Below are 19,341 nucleotides of genomic sequence, written 5' to 3'. Positions count from 1 at the left end.
TGACATCCAAAGACCCCCGATCCCCCTCCCTATAACACTATAAGGGTATCATCCACAGATCCCTCCCCCCCATAACAGTGTAATGACTCATGACATCCAAAGACCCCCGATCCCCCTCCCTATAACACTATAAGGCTACTTTCACACTTGCGCTTGATCGGATCCGTTCTGAACGGATCCGATCATATTAATGCAGACGGAGGCTCCGTTCAGTACGGATCCGTCTGCATTAATAACTTAGAAAAAATTCTAAGTGTGAAAGCAGCCTGAGCGGATCCGTCCAGACTTTCAATGTAAAGTCAATGGGGGACGGATCCGCTTGAAGATTGAGCCATATGGTGACATCTTCAAGCGGATCCGTTCCCATTGACTTACATTGTAAGTCTGAACGGATCCGCTCGCCTCCGCACGGCCAGGCGGACAGCCTGAACGCTGCAAGCAGCGTTCAGCTGTCCGCCTGTCCGTGCGGAGGCAAGCGGAGCGGAGGCTGAACGCCGCCAGACTGATGCAGTCTGAGCGGATCCGCGTCCATTCAGACTGCATCAGGGCTGGACGGCTGCGTTTGGGTCCGCTCGTGAGCCCCTTCAAACGGAGCTCACGAAGCGGACCGACGAACGCTAGTGTGAAAGTAGCCTAAGAGTATCATCCACAGACCCCCCCCCCCCCTATAACAGTGTAATGACTCATGACATCCACAGACCCCCGATCCCCCTCCCTATAACACTATAAGAGTATCATCCACAGATCCCCCCCCCCCCCGTATACCAGTGTAATGACATCCACAGACCACAGATCACCCTCCCACCGCTCACATTTGAACATGATTTCTCTAAACGGTGAAGTGAACACTGTAATCATCCAGGCTGCACTGACAGTAACTTTAAAGGGGTTCTGCACGTTCATTTAACTGAGATGATCTATACTCTGGATAGATCTTCAGCTTCTGATCGGCAGGGGTCAGACACCCGGTACCCCCGCCGATCAGCTGTTTGAGAAGGCAGCCGCGCTCGAGCAGCACCGCGGCCTTCTCACTGACTGACATCACAACTAGTATCAACTAGCCTGAGCGCGGCTAAGCTCTGTCCCTTGAATGGAGCTTAGCTGCGTCCACGCTAGTTGATACTAGTCGTGACGTCAGTGGGCTGGCGGTAAACAGTGAGAAGGCCGCGGCGCTACTGGAGCGCCGGTGCCTTCTCAAGCAGCTGATCGGCGGGGGTCCTGGGTGTCTGACCCCCGCCGATCAGAAGCTGATGATCTATCCAGAGTATAGATCATCAGTTAAATTAAAGTGCAGAACCCCTTTAACTTTTAAATCAGGAAGATTCTGGGGCAGCCGCCAGCCAGCTCTCCTCTCAGACTCAGTCAGATCTAATCTCTCTAGTTAGAATAGAAAGAGACTTAGGGCTCTTTCACACTTGCGTTGTCCGGATCCGGCATAGAGTTCCGTCGTCGGGGCTCTATGCCGGAAGACTCCTGATCAGTTTTATCCTAATGCTTTCTGAATGGAGAGAAATCCGTTCAGGATGCATCAGGATGTCTTCAGTTCCGGACCAGAACGTTTTTTGGCCGGAGAAAATACCACAGCATGCTGCGCTTTTTTCTCCGGCCAAAAATCCTGCAGACTTGCCGCAAGGCCGGATCCGGAATTAATGCCCATTGAAAGGCATTGATCCGGATCCGGCCTTAAGCTAAACGTCGTTTCGGCGCATTGCCGGATCCGACGTTTAGCTTTTTCTGAATGGTTACAATGGCTGCCGGGACGCTAAAGTCCTGGCAGCCATGGTAAAGTGTAGTGGAGAGCGGGGGAGCGGTATACTTACCGTCCGTGCGGCTCCCAGGGCGCTCCAGAGTGACGTCAGGGCGCCCCACGCACATGGATCACGTGATCGCATGGCACGTCATCCATGCGCATGGGGCGCTCTGACGTCACTCTGGAGCGCCCCGGGAGCCGCACGGACTGTAAGTATACCGCTCCCCACTACTACTATGGCAACCAGGACTTTAATAGCATCCTGGCTGCCATAGTAACACTGAACGCATTTTGAAGACGGATCCATCTTCAAATGCTTTCAGTTCACTTGCGTTTTTCCGAATCCGGCGTGTAATTCCGGCAAGTAGAGTACACGCCGGATCCGGACAAACGCAAGTGTGAAAGAGGCCTAGGTCAGTCCACTCAGTCACTACTTGTAAGTTGTACCTTATTATTATTAAGTTAACCTGCTACACACCGTCTCCACTAGGTCAGGCTCAGTCCAGTCTGTTCGGTATCGGTATCGGTAGGGTAGGGCCACGCCACGCCACGCCACACACTGTCTGTTCTCTAGTCTGGGCCTGGCTGGCTTAAAGGGCTTCTGTCACCCCACTAAAGTCATATTTTTTTTTTTGCCAACTTAAATTCCTTATAATGCGATATATTATAGTGCTCTTACTCATTTTGGTTGGGTAGTTTCTTCAAAAAACTGACTTTTATAATATGTAAATGAGCTCTCTACCAGCAGGTAGGGCGGCCGCATCCTCCTTTCATAAAGACGCCCCCTCTTCATGTTGATTGACAGGGCCAGCGAACGTGCTAGTCTTCTGGCTGGCCCTGTCTGCGTTTAAAATCTGGCGCCTACGCTGTACCAGTCTTCAGTCGGCGCAGGCGCACTGAGAGGAGGACGCTCGCTCGGCCGCTCCTTCCTCAGTGCGCCTGCGCCGGGTGTAGATGTAACGTCATCGGCGCAGGCGCATTGAGGATGGAGCGGCCGAGCGAGCGTCGTCCCCTCAGTGCACCTGCGCCGACTGAAGACCAGTACGGCGCAGGCACCAGATTTTGAACGCAGACAGGGCCAGCCAGAAGACGAGCGCGTTCGCTGGCCCTGTCAACCAACATGCGAAGGGGGCGTCTTTATGAAAGGAGGATGCGGCTGCTACCAGCAAGTAACTGCCTTACTTGCCTGGTAGAGAGCTCATTTACATATTATAAAAGTCTGTTTTTTGAAGAAACGACCCAACCAAAATGAGTAAGAGCCCTATATATTAATATATCGCATTATAAGGAATTTAAGTTGAAAAAAAAAATAAAAATGACTTTAAGCAGCTGCTGCCAGTAGATGAATGAATCTGGTCAGGTCCTGGAGCCGGGGGCGGGGCTGGGGGCGTGGCCGGGGCGGAGCTGGGGGCGGAGCCGGGGACGCCGCGCGGCGGCGGTGGGTGGAGACCCGAGAGTGAGACCGCAACTGCACTGAGTCGGTGACTCAGATCATCAGAACAGATGTGAAGATGATGTCCGGTAAGGCTGCGGCTGCCTAGTGCCTACACAGTGCACAGCAGCGCAGCGCAGCGCAGCATACACCAACAATGAATGGGAGACATTTTAGTTGGGGGGGCACATGGGGGGGCACAGCTTGATGTAGGGGGGGCCGTGGCCCCCTCTGGCCCCCCCCTGGCGACGCCACTGCCCGCATGGAGGCCCACTCGTTGGTGGTGAAGTGGTGGTGTGCCGCAGAGCGACTCACCCGTGCGTGCTGCAGCTGAAACTACACTATCGCCTGCTCTGCTCGCACAGTCTCACCAGCGTGTGCAAGGTGAAGTTCCACGTTGTGGATACGTTGCATATGAGGCGGTGAGCGGGAAGGCCGAAGTTACGCTGCAGTGCAGACAGGCGAGCAGCAGCAGGGTGAGAATGCCGAAAGCTCGCACAGACGGCCCACACTTTCTGCAGCAGCTCTGATATATCGGGGTAATTTTTCAGGAACCTCTGCACCACCAAATTGAGCACATGCGCCACGCAAGGGATGTGCATCAAACCTGCTAGCCCCAGAGCTGCTACAAGATTTCGCCCTTTATCGCACACCACCAGGCCAGGTTTGAGGCTAAGCGGCACCAACCACTCATCGGTTTGTTGTTCCAAGTCTGTCTACAGCTCCTGCTCGGTGTGGGGTTTTTCCCCCAAATAGATGAGTATCAAAACAGCCTGCTGTCGTTTCCCCCTTGCTGTGCTGAAGTTGGTGGTGAAGGTGTTACGCTGACCTGATGAGGAGGCAGTAGAGGAGGAAGCAGAGTAGGAGGAGGAGGTAACAGGAAGTAACGAGAAATGTCCTGCAATCTTCGGTGGCGGTAGGACATGCGCCAAACTGCTATCCGCCTCAGTTCCAGCCGCCACAGCATTACCCAGTGTGCAGTCAGAGATATAATGTCCCTACCCATGCTTACTGGTCCACATATTGGTAGTTATGTGGACCTTGCCACAGATGGCGCTGCGAAGTGCACACCTGATTTTGTTTGCAACTTGGTTGTGCAGGGCAGGGATGGCTCGCCTGGAAAAGTAGTGGCGGTTGGGAACCACATACTGTCGGACAGCCACCGCCATAAGGTTTTTAAAAGTCTCTGTCTCCACGAGACGGAATTACAGCATTTCAAAGGCCAGGAATTTTGAAATGCTGGCATTCAGGGCCAAGGATCGTGGGTGGGTAGGGGGTACTTCCTCTTTCTCTCCAGTGTTTGGGGGATGGACAGCTGAACGCTTCCATGGGACAGCGTGGACATGCTGGGTGACGGTGGTGGTGATGGTGGTATTGCTGCCACATCCTCTGTTTACGGGGTGGCAGGTGCCACTGCACTCCAGGGGGGGGGGGGGGAGAGGCTGAGACCGCAGCAGAAGAAGAAGCAAGAGGACTCTGAGATCTTATGTGGTTTTTCAGGTGTGTACGCCACTGCAGCTCGTGCTTTGCATTTAGATGCCTGGTCATGCAGGTGGTGCTCAGGTTTAGAACATTTATGCCTTGCTTCAAGCTCTGATTGCACAGAGTGCAAACCACTTGCGTCTTGTCGTCAGCACATTGTCTGAAGAACTGCCACGCCAGGGAACTCCTTGGAGCTGGATTTGGTGTGCTTAGTTCCTGGGTGTAGTGGGCAGTAGCAGGCATACTGGCTAGGGGGCAGCCACTCTGCTTTTGCACCCTGTTCACTTTTGCTGTGCAGCTGGCGCTGTGTGACCACCACCTCTTCCTCCGAACTGCACACGTCACTCGCATGACCTTGATTCCATTTGGGGTCTAGGACCTTATCATCCTCCACATCATCTTCCACCCACTCCATTTGGGGTCTAGGACCTCATCATCCTCCACATCATCTTCCACCCACTCTTCACGCCTGCCCTCCTTGCCGGTCTGCACACGGCAGAAAGCCACAGCAGTTGGCCCCTGTGTTTCGTCTTTATCAGAGCCGTGCTTCGGTGGTCCCCCCATGTCCACATGCTGAAACATAAGTTGTTGGGCATTAGTGCACATCTCTTCCACTTCTGGGGCAAGGCTATGTGGATGGCCCACGGAAACCCCGCCAGCAGAGTCATCAAAAAGCATAAGAGACTGCTGCATGACTTGAGAGACAGATGCCCATGGGCTTCAGGTGCCAACTCTGCGCTTTCAGCAGGGGACCGGGTGGGAGACAATGTAAAGGAACTGGAGGCACTGTCAGCCAACCAATCTACTACAGCCTCTACTTTTTCTGGCCTCACTATTCGTACATCGGTATTCAAGCCTACAAAATTATGCTGAATGCCCTGTCACCTACGTGCACCTGAGGAAGGTGTTTCATTTTGGCGTGTAGCTGGCACAGATCGACCACATCCTCTCCCTGCAACAGGAGCTCCACCAGTACCAGCACCACCATGACCAGAGCCACGCCCCTTATTTGATTCTCTCCTCAATCTTTGAGGTCACCCACCAAACTAACAGATTGACTATATTAATTTCGATGTCACGTATGCAGTGCAGGTGTACCTCACACCAAAAATGGGTATATGTGACCCACCGAACTAACAGACGGATTAACTATATTCATTAACCTGTCACATATGCAGTGCAGTGTAACTCACACCAAAAATGGGTATATGTCACCGGCCTAACTAACAGTCAGATTAACTATAATAATTTCCCTGTCACATATGCAGTATCTCACACCAAAAATGGGTATATTTCATCCATCGAACTAACAGACGGATTAACTATTATATTTTTGTGTCAAATGGTGCATTGCTCCCACAAAAAAATCACTGTAGGTCACCCAGAGAATTAACAGCCAGGTTGTTGCCGTATTCAGGAGAAGATGGGTAAGAAATTTTGGGTGCTTATTCTCCTGTTACCCCTTGTGAAAATGAAAAATGTGGGGCTAAAGTTACATTTTATTGTAAGAAATGAAACTTTTCATTTTCACAGTCAAGTGTTTTTTCAAATTTTGTAAAAAGCTTAGGGGGTCAAAGTGCTCAGTACTCCCCCTAATTTATTCTTTGAAGGGTGTAGTTTCCAAAATGGGGTAACTTTTTGAGGGTTTCCACTGTACGTCAGGGTCTCTTCAAATACAAAATGGTGCCCAAAAAACATTTTAGCAAAATCTGCCTCCAAAATCAATATGGCGCTTCTTTCCTTATGACCAAGGCCACGTGCCCATAGAGTAGTTTATCACCACATATAGGGTATTTCTGTAAACTGCAGAATCAGAGTAATGCATATTAAGGTTTAGTTTGCTGTTAACCCTTGCTGTGTTCCAAGGAAAAATTGATTAACATGAAAAATCTGCATAAAAAATGAATTTTTGAAATTCGCCATATGGCTTTAATTCTTGTGGAACACCTAAAGGGTTAACTACACTTGTAACAACAGTTTTGAATAATTTGAGGGGTTTAGTTTCTAAAATGGGGTCATTAATAGGTGGTTACCATTATGTAGGCCCCTCAAAATCACTTTATAACTGAATTGGTGCTTAAAAAAATGGTTTTGGAAATTTTGTAAAAATAAATAAATAAATAAAAATGGCTTCTAAGCTTCTAAGCCTTCTAACGTCCTAAAAAATTAAAATGACATTTACAAAATGATGCCAACATAAAGCAGACATATGGGGAATGATGACTGATAACAATTTTTATGCTGCATTACTATCTGTCTTAAAAGTAGAGACATTCAAACTTAGAAAATTTAGAATTTTTCAAAATTCTGGGTAAATTTGGGATTTTTTTTAATTATAGGAAAAATATATTGACTCAAATATAGCACTGCCATGAAGTACAATGTGTCACGAGAAAACATTCTCAGAATGGCTTGGATAAGTAAAAGTGTTCCAAAGTTATTACCACATAAAGTGACACATGTTGGATTTGCAAAAAATGGCCTGGGCAGGAAGGTGAAAACTAGCCCGGGGTAGAAAGGGTTAAGGATACTTGCCATTAAACATAATTGTATAGTACTGAAGAGAGCCTCATTATTTCTGCTCATTTTGGCCTGAAAGTGCTGGAGCTGTCATTAAATGCAAGACATAATCCTGAACACTCATCTCTTCTGCTTCTTTACTTGACCCCACTTAATGTCTGGCAGCTGGCTAGCATGTCCACATTAGAAAATGTGTTTCTTAGAAATCCATCGCATAAGCAAGTCCAGAGAAATCAGAACATGACTTATGGGGTAAGACCTGAACTAGTAAATGGGGGAGGGCACTCTCACAGACTGACTTGCTTCCACTGGCTTTACATTGCCTTGAAGGCTTATGAAAACTGGTTGACTAAGGATCCATGCACATGGCAGTATCGCAATGTTTCCATAACACTTCGATTTAGTACAAATACAATTGGAGTTTCAGTATGAACTCATAGAATTCTATAGACACTGTTTTTTTTTTCTTATTAATCAGTGACTTTTAGTAAACTTTGAATAAACCTTTTTATTTTGTTTTATTTTTTCCTTTTATTGTAGATTGTACCTTATTTCTCCTTAAACCAAACATCTACCTGTCATCTTAATCATCACATTTCTTTATAATGTGTTTTAATGGGAATTTTTTATTAAACAAATGAATGTTTGCAAAAATTCACAATGGACTCTTAATGTTACCTGACAAGCGTAAATAAACTAAAATAATCCTATCTAGATGGGAAAAGGCTTCTGTACATGCACCTGTGCAATCATAAACTGTGTGACAAGCACTTACTGCTTGAAAGGCTTTTAGCAGCGAAATTGATGTTCGACATGTATCCAGCATCTGCCTTTTTTCCTTTCTCGATTTCTTTTAGTAACTTAATAAATTGCAGATCTTGAGGTTTGGGAAAATAAAGCAGATGAGTGATGGTAGAATTTATAATGAATTCCCAGGGCAAAATCTTTACGATATAAACATAAGGTGAAAATAAATACAACTGCACTACCACATGTTATCCATCGGAGGTGCTGTATAGAAACCTCCAAACAAAACGGATCAATGTTTGATCTTTTTCTACTGTCACTAGTGTGTTTCTATTCACTATTTGTGCAAGTCTCTTTCTCCTATGTGGTGCCCGTCTCAGGTAATTCTTCCTGCAGTAGGATTAGTGTGATCACTATTTTGTTCACAATAATTGGATAGATCAGATATAATTAGTTTTCTTTTATTAAAGTAATATTGGGAGTAATAGCAACATTCCGGGCAGGACTCTGAGAATGCCCTTTATCAGGCTGGAAATACACAAGAAATAACAAGGCTTCAAGAGGAGTACATGGCATATGTGTTAAAAGGAAATATTCGTAATGAAATTTTCCACATTTTTTTCACGTTACACCCATAAACTTAAATGTATTTGATTACAATTGTATGTGATAGAAGAACACAAAGTAGCAAATATGTGTGAAGTGAAAAAAAATGATAGATGGTTTTCAAAAGTTTTAATAAATAAAAATCTGGAAAGTGTGGCGTAAATTTGTATTCAGCCCTCCCCCTCCCCCCCCCCCCCCGTACTTTATAGGAACACCTTTCGCTGCAATTACAGCTGCAAGTCTTTTGGGGTTATATCTGTACCAGCTTTGCACATCTGTTTGTATGTTAGCTTTATGGACGTGCACCTGTGACTTCACATGTGCTAGTCTAAATTTTCTTGCAGTGTGTTTGGAGGGTAGCTGCCCAAGCACTCCCTGCCCATCTATCCATGGCTTCTAAAGCGAGTATAAATATAGCTGCTTCCTACACCACCGTGAACATTGTGGAATAAAGTTAGGCTCAGGAGAGGCGGTTCTGTTAGTGTTAGATACCCATCTGCAGAAATCAACTTGACGTACAGTACAGACCAAAAGTTTGGACACACCTTCTCATTCAAAGAGTTTTCTTTATTTTCATGACTATGAAAATTGTAGATTCACACTGAAGACATCACAACTATGAATTAACACATGTGGAATTATATACATAACAAAAAAGTGTGAAACAACTGAAAATATGTCATATTCTAGGTTCTTCAAAGTAGCCACCTTTTGCTTTGATTACTCCTTTGCACACTCTTGGCATTCTCTTGATGAGCTTCAAGAGGTAGTCACCTGAAATGGTTTTCACTTCACAGGTGTGCCCTGTCAGGTTTAATAAGTGGAATTTCTTGCCTTATAAATGGGGTTGGGACCATCAGTTGCGTTGTGGAGAAGTCAGGTGGATACACAGCTAATAGTCCTACTGAATAGACTGTTAGAATTTGTATTATGGCCAGAAAAAAGTAGCTAAGTAAAGAAAAACGAGTGGCCATCATTACTTTAAGAAATGAAGGTCAGTCAATCCGAAAAATTGGGAAAACTTTGAAAGTGTCCCCAAGTGCAGTCACAAAAACCATCAAGCGCTACAAAGAAACTGGCTCACATGCGGACCGCCCCAGGAAAGGAAGACCAAGAGTCACCTCTGCTGCGGAGGATAAGTTCATCCGAGTCACCAGCCTCAGAAATCGCAGGTTAACAGCAGCTCAGATTAGAGACCAGGTCAATGCCACACAGAGTTCTAGCAGCAGACACATCTCTAGAACAACTGTTAAGAGGAGATTGTGTGAATCAGACCTTTATGGTAGAATATCTGCTAGGAAACCACTGCTAAGGACAGGCAACAAGCAAAGAGACTTGTTTGGGCTAAAGAACACAAGGAATGGACATTAGACCAGTGGAAATCTGTGCTTTGGTCTGATGAGTCCAAATTTGAGATCTTTGGTTCCAACCACCGCGTCTTTGTGCCTGGTTCCCACCGTGAAGCATGGAGGAGGAGGTGTGATGGTGTGGGGGTGCTTTACTGGTGACACTGTTGGGGATTTATTCAAAATTGAAGGCATACTGAACCAGCATGGCTACCACAGCATCTTGCAGCGGCATGCTATTCCATCCGGTTTGCGTTTAGTTGGACCATCATTTATTTTTCAACAGGACAATGACCCCAAACACACATCCAGGCTGTGTAAGGGCTATTTGACCATGAAGGAGAGTGATGGGGTGCTGCGCAAGATGACCTGGCCTCCACAGTCACCGGACCTGAACCCAATCGAGATGGTTTGGGGTGAGCTGGACCGCAGAGTGAAGGCAAAAGGGCCAACAAGTGCTAAGCATCTCTGGGAACTCCTTCAAGACTGTTGGAAGACCATTTCAGGTGACTACCTCTTGTAGCTCATCAAGAGAATGCCAAGAGTGTGCAAAGCAGTAATCAAAGCAAAAAGTGGCTACTTTGAAGAACCTAGAATATGACATATTTTCAGTTGTTTCACACTTTTTTGTTATGTATATAATTCCACATGTGTTAATTCATAGTTTTGATGCCTTCAGTGTGAATCTACAATTTTCATAGTCATGAAAATAAAGAAAACTCTTTGAATGAGAAGGTGTGTCCAAAATTTTGGTCTGTACTATAGGTAGATGGGCCCGACTCTCGTTTGATCAAAAATGTGCACAAAGAGCTTCAATTTTTCTTGTATAATAGGTATAGCACCACTGTTATCCAGAATAATCTCTAATCCCTAGTTCTATTGTTTGCATGTATAACAGCGTGCTGCCATATTTTGTTTGATTTTTGCATGTTAGCTTTATGGATGTGCACCTGTGACTTTTACGTTTTTGCCCATCCTTCTTTGCAGATTAGCTCAAGCTCTGTCAGATTGGATGGAGAGCGTCTGTGAATGGCAATTTTCAGGTTTTGCTTCAGATTCTCAATTCTAACACATGAATATCCTTTGCTCTAAACCATTCCATTGTAGCTCTGGCAGAATGTTTAGGGTTGTTGTCCTGCTGAAAGGCGAACCTCTGCCCAGTTTTAAGTCTTTTGCAGCCTCTACCAGGTTTTCTTCCAGAATTGCTCTGTATTTAGCTCCATCCATCTTCCCATCAACTCTGACTAGCTTTCCTGTTCGTGCTGAACAAAAGCATCCCCACAGAATGATGCTGCCACCAGCATATTTCACGGTGGGGATGGAGTGTTCAGGTTGATGCGCAGTGTTAGTTTTACTCCACACATAGTGTTTTGCATTTAGGCCAAAAATATAAACTTTGGTCTCATCTGACAAAAGCAGCTTCTTCCACATGTTTGCTATGTCCCGTACATGACTTGTGGCAAACTGCAAATGGGACTTCATATTGTTTTCTTTCTTTTGCCACTTACCATGGGTCTCTTTAGTGATTCTCTCAAAGTCAGTTTCGGTGGATGGCCATGTCTTGGTAGGTTTGCTGTTGTGCCATACTCCTTCCATTTTTGGATGATGGACTGAACAGTGCTCCGTGAGATGTTCAGAGCTTGGTTTCTATAACCTAACCCTGCTTTACACTTCTCCTCGACTTTATCTCTAACCTATCTAGTGTGTTCCTTGGTTTTCCTGATGCTGTTTGATCACTAATGTTCACTAACAAATCTCTGACGCCCTCACAGAACAGCTGTAGTTATACTGAGAATAAATTGCACACAGGTGGACTCTATTTTCCAATTAATTAACTTCTGAAGGCAATTAGTCACACTGGATTTTATTTAGGGTACAGGGTGCTGAATACAAATTCACACCACACTTTTAGGTTTTTATTTGTTAATATTATTTTGAAAACCATGTATCATTTTCTTTTCACTTCATACATACATACATACATACTTGCTACTTTGTGTTGGTCACATAAAATCACAATAAAATACATTTAAGTTTGTGGGCGTAACGTTAAAATATGTGGAAAAGTGGTATGAATACTTTTTCAAGGCAGTGAAGATAGCAGTATAATTGCTAGTCCCAATAAGTAAAGTATATCCACTAATAACAAAATGGCATATCTGTCTAGTTGTGCTGCAATGCAGGAGCATCAGTGCAGGATTATCTTTGCCTAATGATGCCAGGAGAGCTGGGTGACAACTACTTGATTATTGACCATTATGGCCGCCACCTAGCTCTCCCATAATAGATAAAGCTAAAAAGCCAGCATAAACTTTATCCAGAATGCAAAAGCCATTTCTATATAAGAAAATTACACTTTTTTTTTTGCTTTGCAGGTGGCAGGACAAGAAGGCCTCTCCTTAACTCAAGACAATGATCATGAAAAGGCTCTGAATTATTTTACCCTAGCCATTATAGCCAGTAACAATAACCCTAAATACCTGCGCCAGCGCGCCACCTGCCTTCTTCATATGGGAGACTACCACAATGCGGTCACAGACATGGACAAGGCCATCCAAAGGCACAATACTAATGACCTCAAGACACAAGTGGAGGACTTCTGTTGTAAGGGATACATCTTGCTGTTACAGGAGGAGAATGAAGCTGCCTGCAGGCAGTACATGAAGGCTCTGAGTCTGGACAGCTCGTTGGCATTGGCAGCCATTAGCAATACACCAGGAAAGCAGCGGCTGGTGCAGAAATTCAGTCAGGTATCGCATAAGTATTATGAGCAAAAGCTCCTGGAGGAGTCGTGGAGAGTGACTGAATGTGGATTGCTTATCGATGAAACCAACCAGGAGATGAGGAAACTCAAAGCCAAAATTAAAAGAGAAGCATCAGGATGTATTGTCCATTAGTGCATAGAGAATATAGAACCCCAGATCTATAGAGAAATTCTCCTAGCCTTTCAGGAAATAATGTTGTCCATAGGGGGCAGTAGTAAGCCCTGGTATAGCAGATATTCAGTTTAGTTTGAACTTTCCTCAGCCAATAATATGTTCAGAGGAGTTGTTACCCAGGCTGTGGCTAAAGGGGTTTAGGAGTGAGAGTCGCACCCAGGCCCTGGTCACTGAGGGGGCCCAAATGCCCATCTGCCACATAAGATGACACCAGTATTATAAATGTTATCTGAGCTCAGGAGCTTCAAGTTACACCTCTACTTGTCGCTTCCCTTCCCCCACATATCTTAGCAGCTAGTATGTAGTACAGTACAATTCTGACCAGGGGAGTGATAATGAACAAATGAGAAAGTTTCTTCCAGGGTAGGGATATACAGTACCTCCACATACTACATATAGCTATGTATACATGAATTCAGACCTATATAAATACATTTCTTTGTCTATCAGGTATATGGACACCCCCTGCTCATGACCCCCACTTCCAATTTGGAACACTTGGTGCAACCATTTATGATATAGTCGTGATTTATATAAATTTTGCCCCATACATTTAGTGATACTAGGTTATTGCCAGGGTGGATTCCAAGACTACATTTGCTTGGTCTTATTCTGAGGTAGGCCACATGTACTCAACTGTGTGCCACGGACCACAAATTGCGGTCCGCAATGCACGGGCACCGACCATGGGGCTGCCGCATGTGCATTCGCATCCGACGGCATGCACTACTTTTTTGCAGTGCGAAGGCACGGACAGAAAACCCACGCAAGCACTCCATAGTGAAGTCAAGTGAATGGGTGCCAGAACGTCCAGGGCCCGTATTTTGTGGACCCGCTGTTTGAGGGCTGCAATACGGGCCCGGCCGGCACACGGTCGCGTGCATGAGCCCTTATAGAAACGTTTTACACAAGTTTAGCTGAGCTGCTTTAAAGGGACATTTCCATCAATTTTTTAAAACATTAAAAACCTACATGTGAATATTCAATGTATTTTTGTTTACAATAAAGTTGGTGGATGGTTTTCTGGATATAATGTTTTGAAGCCACTGTCTGGAATGTTAGCATGGCAGAGATTCCTACTTAACACTCTTTGTCAGACCATTAGTGAGACCAGAGAAGAGTGATGGGTGGTGCACCACACCTCCCCTTCGCCATTCTAGAGGTGTAGAGCTTCTCACTTTACACTTCTCAAGGTCTATCAAAAGAAAAAAATAGAGCTGTAATTCTGCAATTCATTCCAGTCCTCCACCTATTATTCTAATGAGATTACCTTACATAATAACCATTCCATGTGCAGCAGTCATAAACTTAAATGACTTTACTATTGCTACAGATTACAACATTTGCATGAATTTTCAATGGCACAGTACTGACAAAATAAAAATGCCAAATATTCTAAAAAAACCCTTTTTTCTATGAATATAGAATTTATAAAATACTCCTTTATGACAGAGGTTTCCCTTTAATGCAGAAGTATGGTTAGATTTTCAGATCACTGTGCAATGATTGTTGTAAAAATTGCATTTCACAAGAGCAAACTGAGGAGACACTAAAGGTGGAATGATGGAAGATTTCAGCTCTGAAGACTACATAATTGTAAATAGAGCTCTGAAGAATAACATTGGATGTAACTCAGGGTCAGTACATGGTATATAATGTAATGTATTTGCAAAGATCTTCGCTTTTTTATGTATATCAAGTCTATATATGTAAACTATGAACGATGGACATGTCTTTTAAATTAAAAATATTTAACATTTCCCACCTTTCATTTATTGCTTTATGTAAAGTTTTAGCTAAGTGTATTTTATATTTCCTTAGCTTTGTTGTATGCAATGCAGAGTTCAGAGTTTATTTTACTCATTGGTATAGCGCTGACAGATTACAGACATTATCATCACTTGCTGTCCCCAGTGGAGCTCACAATCTCGTTATCAGTCTGTGTGTTACTAATTGGTATTACAATGCAAACATGAAAGCCAAATACCTAGGAATCTGTGAATTTTGGTAAACCTTTTTACTATGCCCTGTGTATGAAGAGTGCTTCTAACATCGTGTCCTACCTCTCTCTTTTTGCTGCTACTTGTTTTGATAGTGATCTTGTCCAAAGTGACCATAGCGGGCAGTCATGGCATCACTCTGTAGACAGAACAACACAGTGCCATGCTACATGAAGTGGCATCTTTATATAACTGTTTCTCAAATGCGGGCACCACGCATAAATGAGTGCAAGTCAGCATGCCATAAATTAATCAATTCAAGAGGTTTTCTTGGACTTGGATATCGATGACCTATCCTCAGGATAGTTATTCGGTGTTAAATCCTGAGGGTCTGACATCCAGCACCACCACCAATCAGCTGTTTTGGGCAGCCACTGACCCGGAAACTTTACAGTGGGCAGAAGCCTGACTTGGAAGGAAAATTAGCTGCAGTACCCCTGCATGGATGGTGTGGATGGTGCCTTCTGCTTCTGGCAATGTCCACTGTATAGCTTCTAGTGCTGGAGGCTGCCCCGAAACAGCTAATCGGTGGTGGTGCTGGGTGTTGTACCCCCACCAATCTGATATTGATCACCTTTCCTGAGGATAGGTCATCATTTAAAGGGGTTTTCTAGTTTGTACCGACATCCATTAAAATAAGCATTTACCTATTTATTGCTCCTATCTTCTGTCATTTTTCCTGTTATGTTATATCCATGGAGGTGTCAAAGCAGCAACAGGGGCAGTTTTAGGGGAGTGTCTATGTAACTAGCTGGGTGTTTGATGCTATAAACTAGCTGGACATTGTTAAAGGGTGTCTGTCAGCTATTTTCTTCACAATAAACTCCTAGAATCACAGGCATAAAAGATAAATGTGGTGGGGCATCACTGGCCCTGCCCCCTCCCCACCCTCACCAAGTCCCCTTTTTGGGAAAGTCGTTGTCCCATGATAACTTATCCACTATAGGCAAGAAGTGTCTGATTGGCAGGGGTCTGACTGTTGTGGTCCCAACCAGTCGCTAGATTGGGGGCCTTTTTCCATTGTCTGAAAGTGCCATGTGTGTCTAAAGCTCCAGTCAGCTTTATGGGGCTGCGAAAGATAGCCATGTACAAGTTCTAGGCTATCAGTCCCATAGAGTTTAATGGAGAAGAAGACACTCATAGATGCCTAGCACTTCATTCAAATGAGGGAAATGGAGAGTGACTGGTGGGGGCCACAACAGTCAGACCCCTGCCAATCAGACACTTATCCCCTAAAAAGGATGTTATCATGGGACAACCCCTTTATTTACATGGACACAGTTGTCTGTCTGTATGGACAGCTGTGCCTGGTATTGCTAATGAATTCAATTCATTTGAAGTGTCACAGCATTTTCGTTATTTTGATTGGTGGAGGTCCGACCCCAACCAATGAAGCACTCTTGCCCTATCCTAAGCATAGACTAGCAATGTAAAGGAGGTTTTCAATATTGGTTCAAAAGTCACGTCATGTGACTATTACAACCAGTGATTGGCCACAGTGGTGACGTCAGTATGAACAAACATAATATTATTATTAGAATTGTAATTGAAATATGCAATTCCCAAAACAGCGTAAAATCCCTTTAATCTCCTTCCTGAAATTGCAACACTTTTCAATTTGCCACTTCTCACTGCAACTATATCCAGGGTGTTCATGCAGAATTCAAGAAATTCTATTTCGGGGCTGGCAATAAAATGTGCTTTATCTTGGTGTATGAGGGTGAATGGTTTTAATGGATTTCAACTAGTGATACTTGGAATTATCCATGAGGGAGGCTTGGAGGGACTGATTAGCATTAGGCAATTTCAAGGCTCTGTAGAGACACTGTCCTTGAGTGCACAAGGTCACTTTTAATAATTTGCAATTGGCGTAACCGTCTGTCTCATTAGATACTTGTTCTGTAATCATAGTGCATTTGTGCAGCCTGAAAAAGGTCTACTGCTGTTCTGCATTTATTAGTCAATGACATTTCGGATCATCAGTTGTCTACTTCCAAAATATGCAGAAGTTTGACATCGGTGGATAATGAGTCACGAAGCTTTGCTTTTTATGTCTTCTCTTTTCTTGCTTGGATCATGACAGTAAAATTATTAAGACACTAAACTTTATCAAGACATTAAGCATGATAACAGCATTGAACGGGGAGAGGATTCGTGCCTGCTCTATCTTATCAATTAAAGAGGACAAAGACATGGAAGTAAAGTCACAGATTCTGCTTCAATCGCTAAAAATTGTGCTGCCTCTGGCTGTTCTATCCAAATTATTAAAAAATATATATATTTAAATATGGCTTGATTTACCTGTTCTATGGCAGGCAGTGGCCTCCGCTTAAAAGGATATTCTCATCTCAGACATAGGATATGCCAGCAATGTTATATAGGTGCAGGTCCTACCTCTGGAACCTGCTCCTATTTCCAGAGACAATACAAATATATGATCCCAAATAGCGTGTTGATAGGCGTATTACAGCAAATAATTTTATTTACAAATAGTCCTTATGGACCAGAGATTGCCTTTTTTTTCCACACGCTTATAGAATTAACACTGCCTGTCCCAAAAAAAAGTTGCCACCTGGATTTAACGAAGCTAATAGGTATAAGCCTCCTATTGGATAATTACTGCATGGGCGATTATCTTTCAGCTGGCAACTAGTTATTTAACCGCAACTGGTGCAATGAGTTGCTTCTCATTTCTTAAACAACCATGTCGAAAGACACATCTAGTGGTCGTGGAAAAGATGTTAGTCTGTTAGAGAAGGGTCAAATCATTGGCATGCATCAAGCAGAGAAGACTTCTAAGGAGATTGCAGATACTACTAAAATTGGGTAAAGAACTGTCCAACGCATTATTAAAAACTGGAAGAATAGTGGGGACCCATCGTATTCGAGGTACTAATGTGGCGGGAAAAAATCCTGAATTATTGCGATTACTTAAACGTTTGGTGAAATCAATTCGAAGATAAACAACAGTAGAACTCAGGGCTATGTTTAATAGTGAAAGTAAGAGCATTTCCACATGCACAATGCAAAGGGAACTCAAGGGATTGGGACTGAACAGCAGTGTAGCCATAAGAAAACCAGTAATCAGTGAGGCAAACCAGAAAAAAAGGCTTCAATTTGCTAGGGAGCATAAATATTGGACTCTGAAGAAGGTCATGTGGTCTGATAGTCAAGATTTACCCTGTTCCAGAGTGATGGGCGCATCAGGGTAGGAAGAGAGGCAGATGAAGTGATGCACCCATCATGCCTAGTGCCTACTGTACAAGCCTGTGGGGGCAGTGCTATGATCTGGGGTTGCTGCAGTTGGTCAGGTCTAGGTTCAGCAGCAGTATATGCTCCAAGAATGAGGTCAGCTGACTACCTGAACATACTGAATGACCAGGTTATTCCATCAATGGAATTCTTCTTCCCTGATGGCACGGGCATATTCCAAGATGAGAATGCCAGGATTCATCGGGCTCAAATTGTGAAAGAGTGGTTCAGGGAGCATGAGACATCATTTTCACACATGGATTGTCCACCACAGAGTCCAGACCTTAACCCCATTGAGAATCTTTGGGATGTGCTGGAGAAGGCTTTGCGCAGCAGTAAGACTCTACTATCATCAATGCAAGATCTTGGTGAAAAATGAATGCAACATTGGATGGAAATAAATCTCGTGACATTGCAGAAGCTTATCGAAACAATGCCACAGCGAATCTGTGCCGTAATCAAAGCTAAAGGCGGTCCAATGAAATATTAGAGTGTGTGACCTTTTTATTTTTTTTGGTGGTGACTTTTTTTTGGGGACAGGCAGTGTATTTCTGGTAAGGAGGTATTTAAATTAAAAGCTATCAGTAGATGGCACATTTATGGCTCTATAGAATTCTTATAGTATATGTCCTGCTTTATGTCTCTATATCAGGATCTGTAGATTAGTGCACTGTATCTGTGGCTGCGTGCTGCCACCTGTGCTCCTAATCTCTCTGCAACTAGTATTCCAACATCTGTTGGTATCTCAGCCTATCTGTGCCCCTCACTGGTACTAAAAAGCCGGCATCTTCAGGGGATCGGGCAGTGCGTGTGTGCGGCCGCGAGGACAATATATAACCTAACATGTTGATGTCATGGGGTGTTATTGGATAAAATGGCCTGTGCTGGCGCTTGTAACTATAATCTGGTATGCAGTGGGAGAGAAGTCACCCTTGATAGGGTAGATATTAGCATCGTCCAGCCCCTGTGGTGACATATACTTACCTCCCCTCACTCTTCCTTCAGCACCGTGTGAAGCATACCAGTGCATAATAGAGGCCCGGCACTTTCTCATGCATGCGCAGGAATTTAAGATTAGTTTATTTAGCGATACCCCAAAATTTGACGTTAGAGGTATTTCCTTGGTGTTGAGCTCTTATATTTCCTTGGTGTTGAGCTCTACATACGGATGGATGTATCTTCTCCTGTATTGATACTGCTCAGGTGTCGAGAGATTCGTCTCCTTAGTTCCTGTATGGTTTTTCCTATATAAATTTTTGGGCAGTCA

At 44.2% G+C, this 19,341-nt stretch overlaps 1 protein-coding gene across 1 annotated transcript in view; it reads left to right on the top strand.

The window, feature by feature from the left end:
* TTC34 (tetratricopeptide repeat domain 34) overlaps positions 1 to 14,572 on the top strand; it is a 154,995-nt gene extending 140,423 nt beyond the window's left edge. The window contains exon 7 of the mRNA XM_044278347.1: positions 12,259 to 14,572. Coding sequence (XP_044134282.1) covers positions 12,259 to 12,780 — 522 coding nt within the window. The 3' untranslated portion in view covers positions 12,781 to 14,572. The remainder of the gene's footprint in view (positions 1 to 12,258) is intronic.
* The last annotated feature ends 4,769 nt before the right edge of the window (positions 14,573 to 19,341 follow it).

This window comes from Bufo gargarizans, chromosome 2 (genome assembly GCF_014858855.1).
Source record: "Bufo gargarizans isolate SCDJY-AF-19 chromosome 2, ASM1485885v1, whole genome shotgun sequence".
Lineage (NCBI taxonomy): Eukaryota > Metazoa > Chordata > Amphibia > Anura > Bufonidae > Bufo > Bufo gargarizans.
Note: the sequence above shows the minus strand (reverse complement) of the source record. Positions and strands in the feature narration are given on the sequence as shown.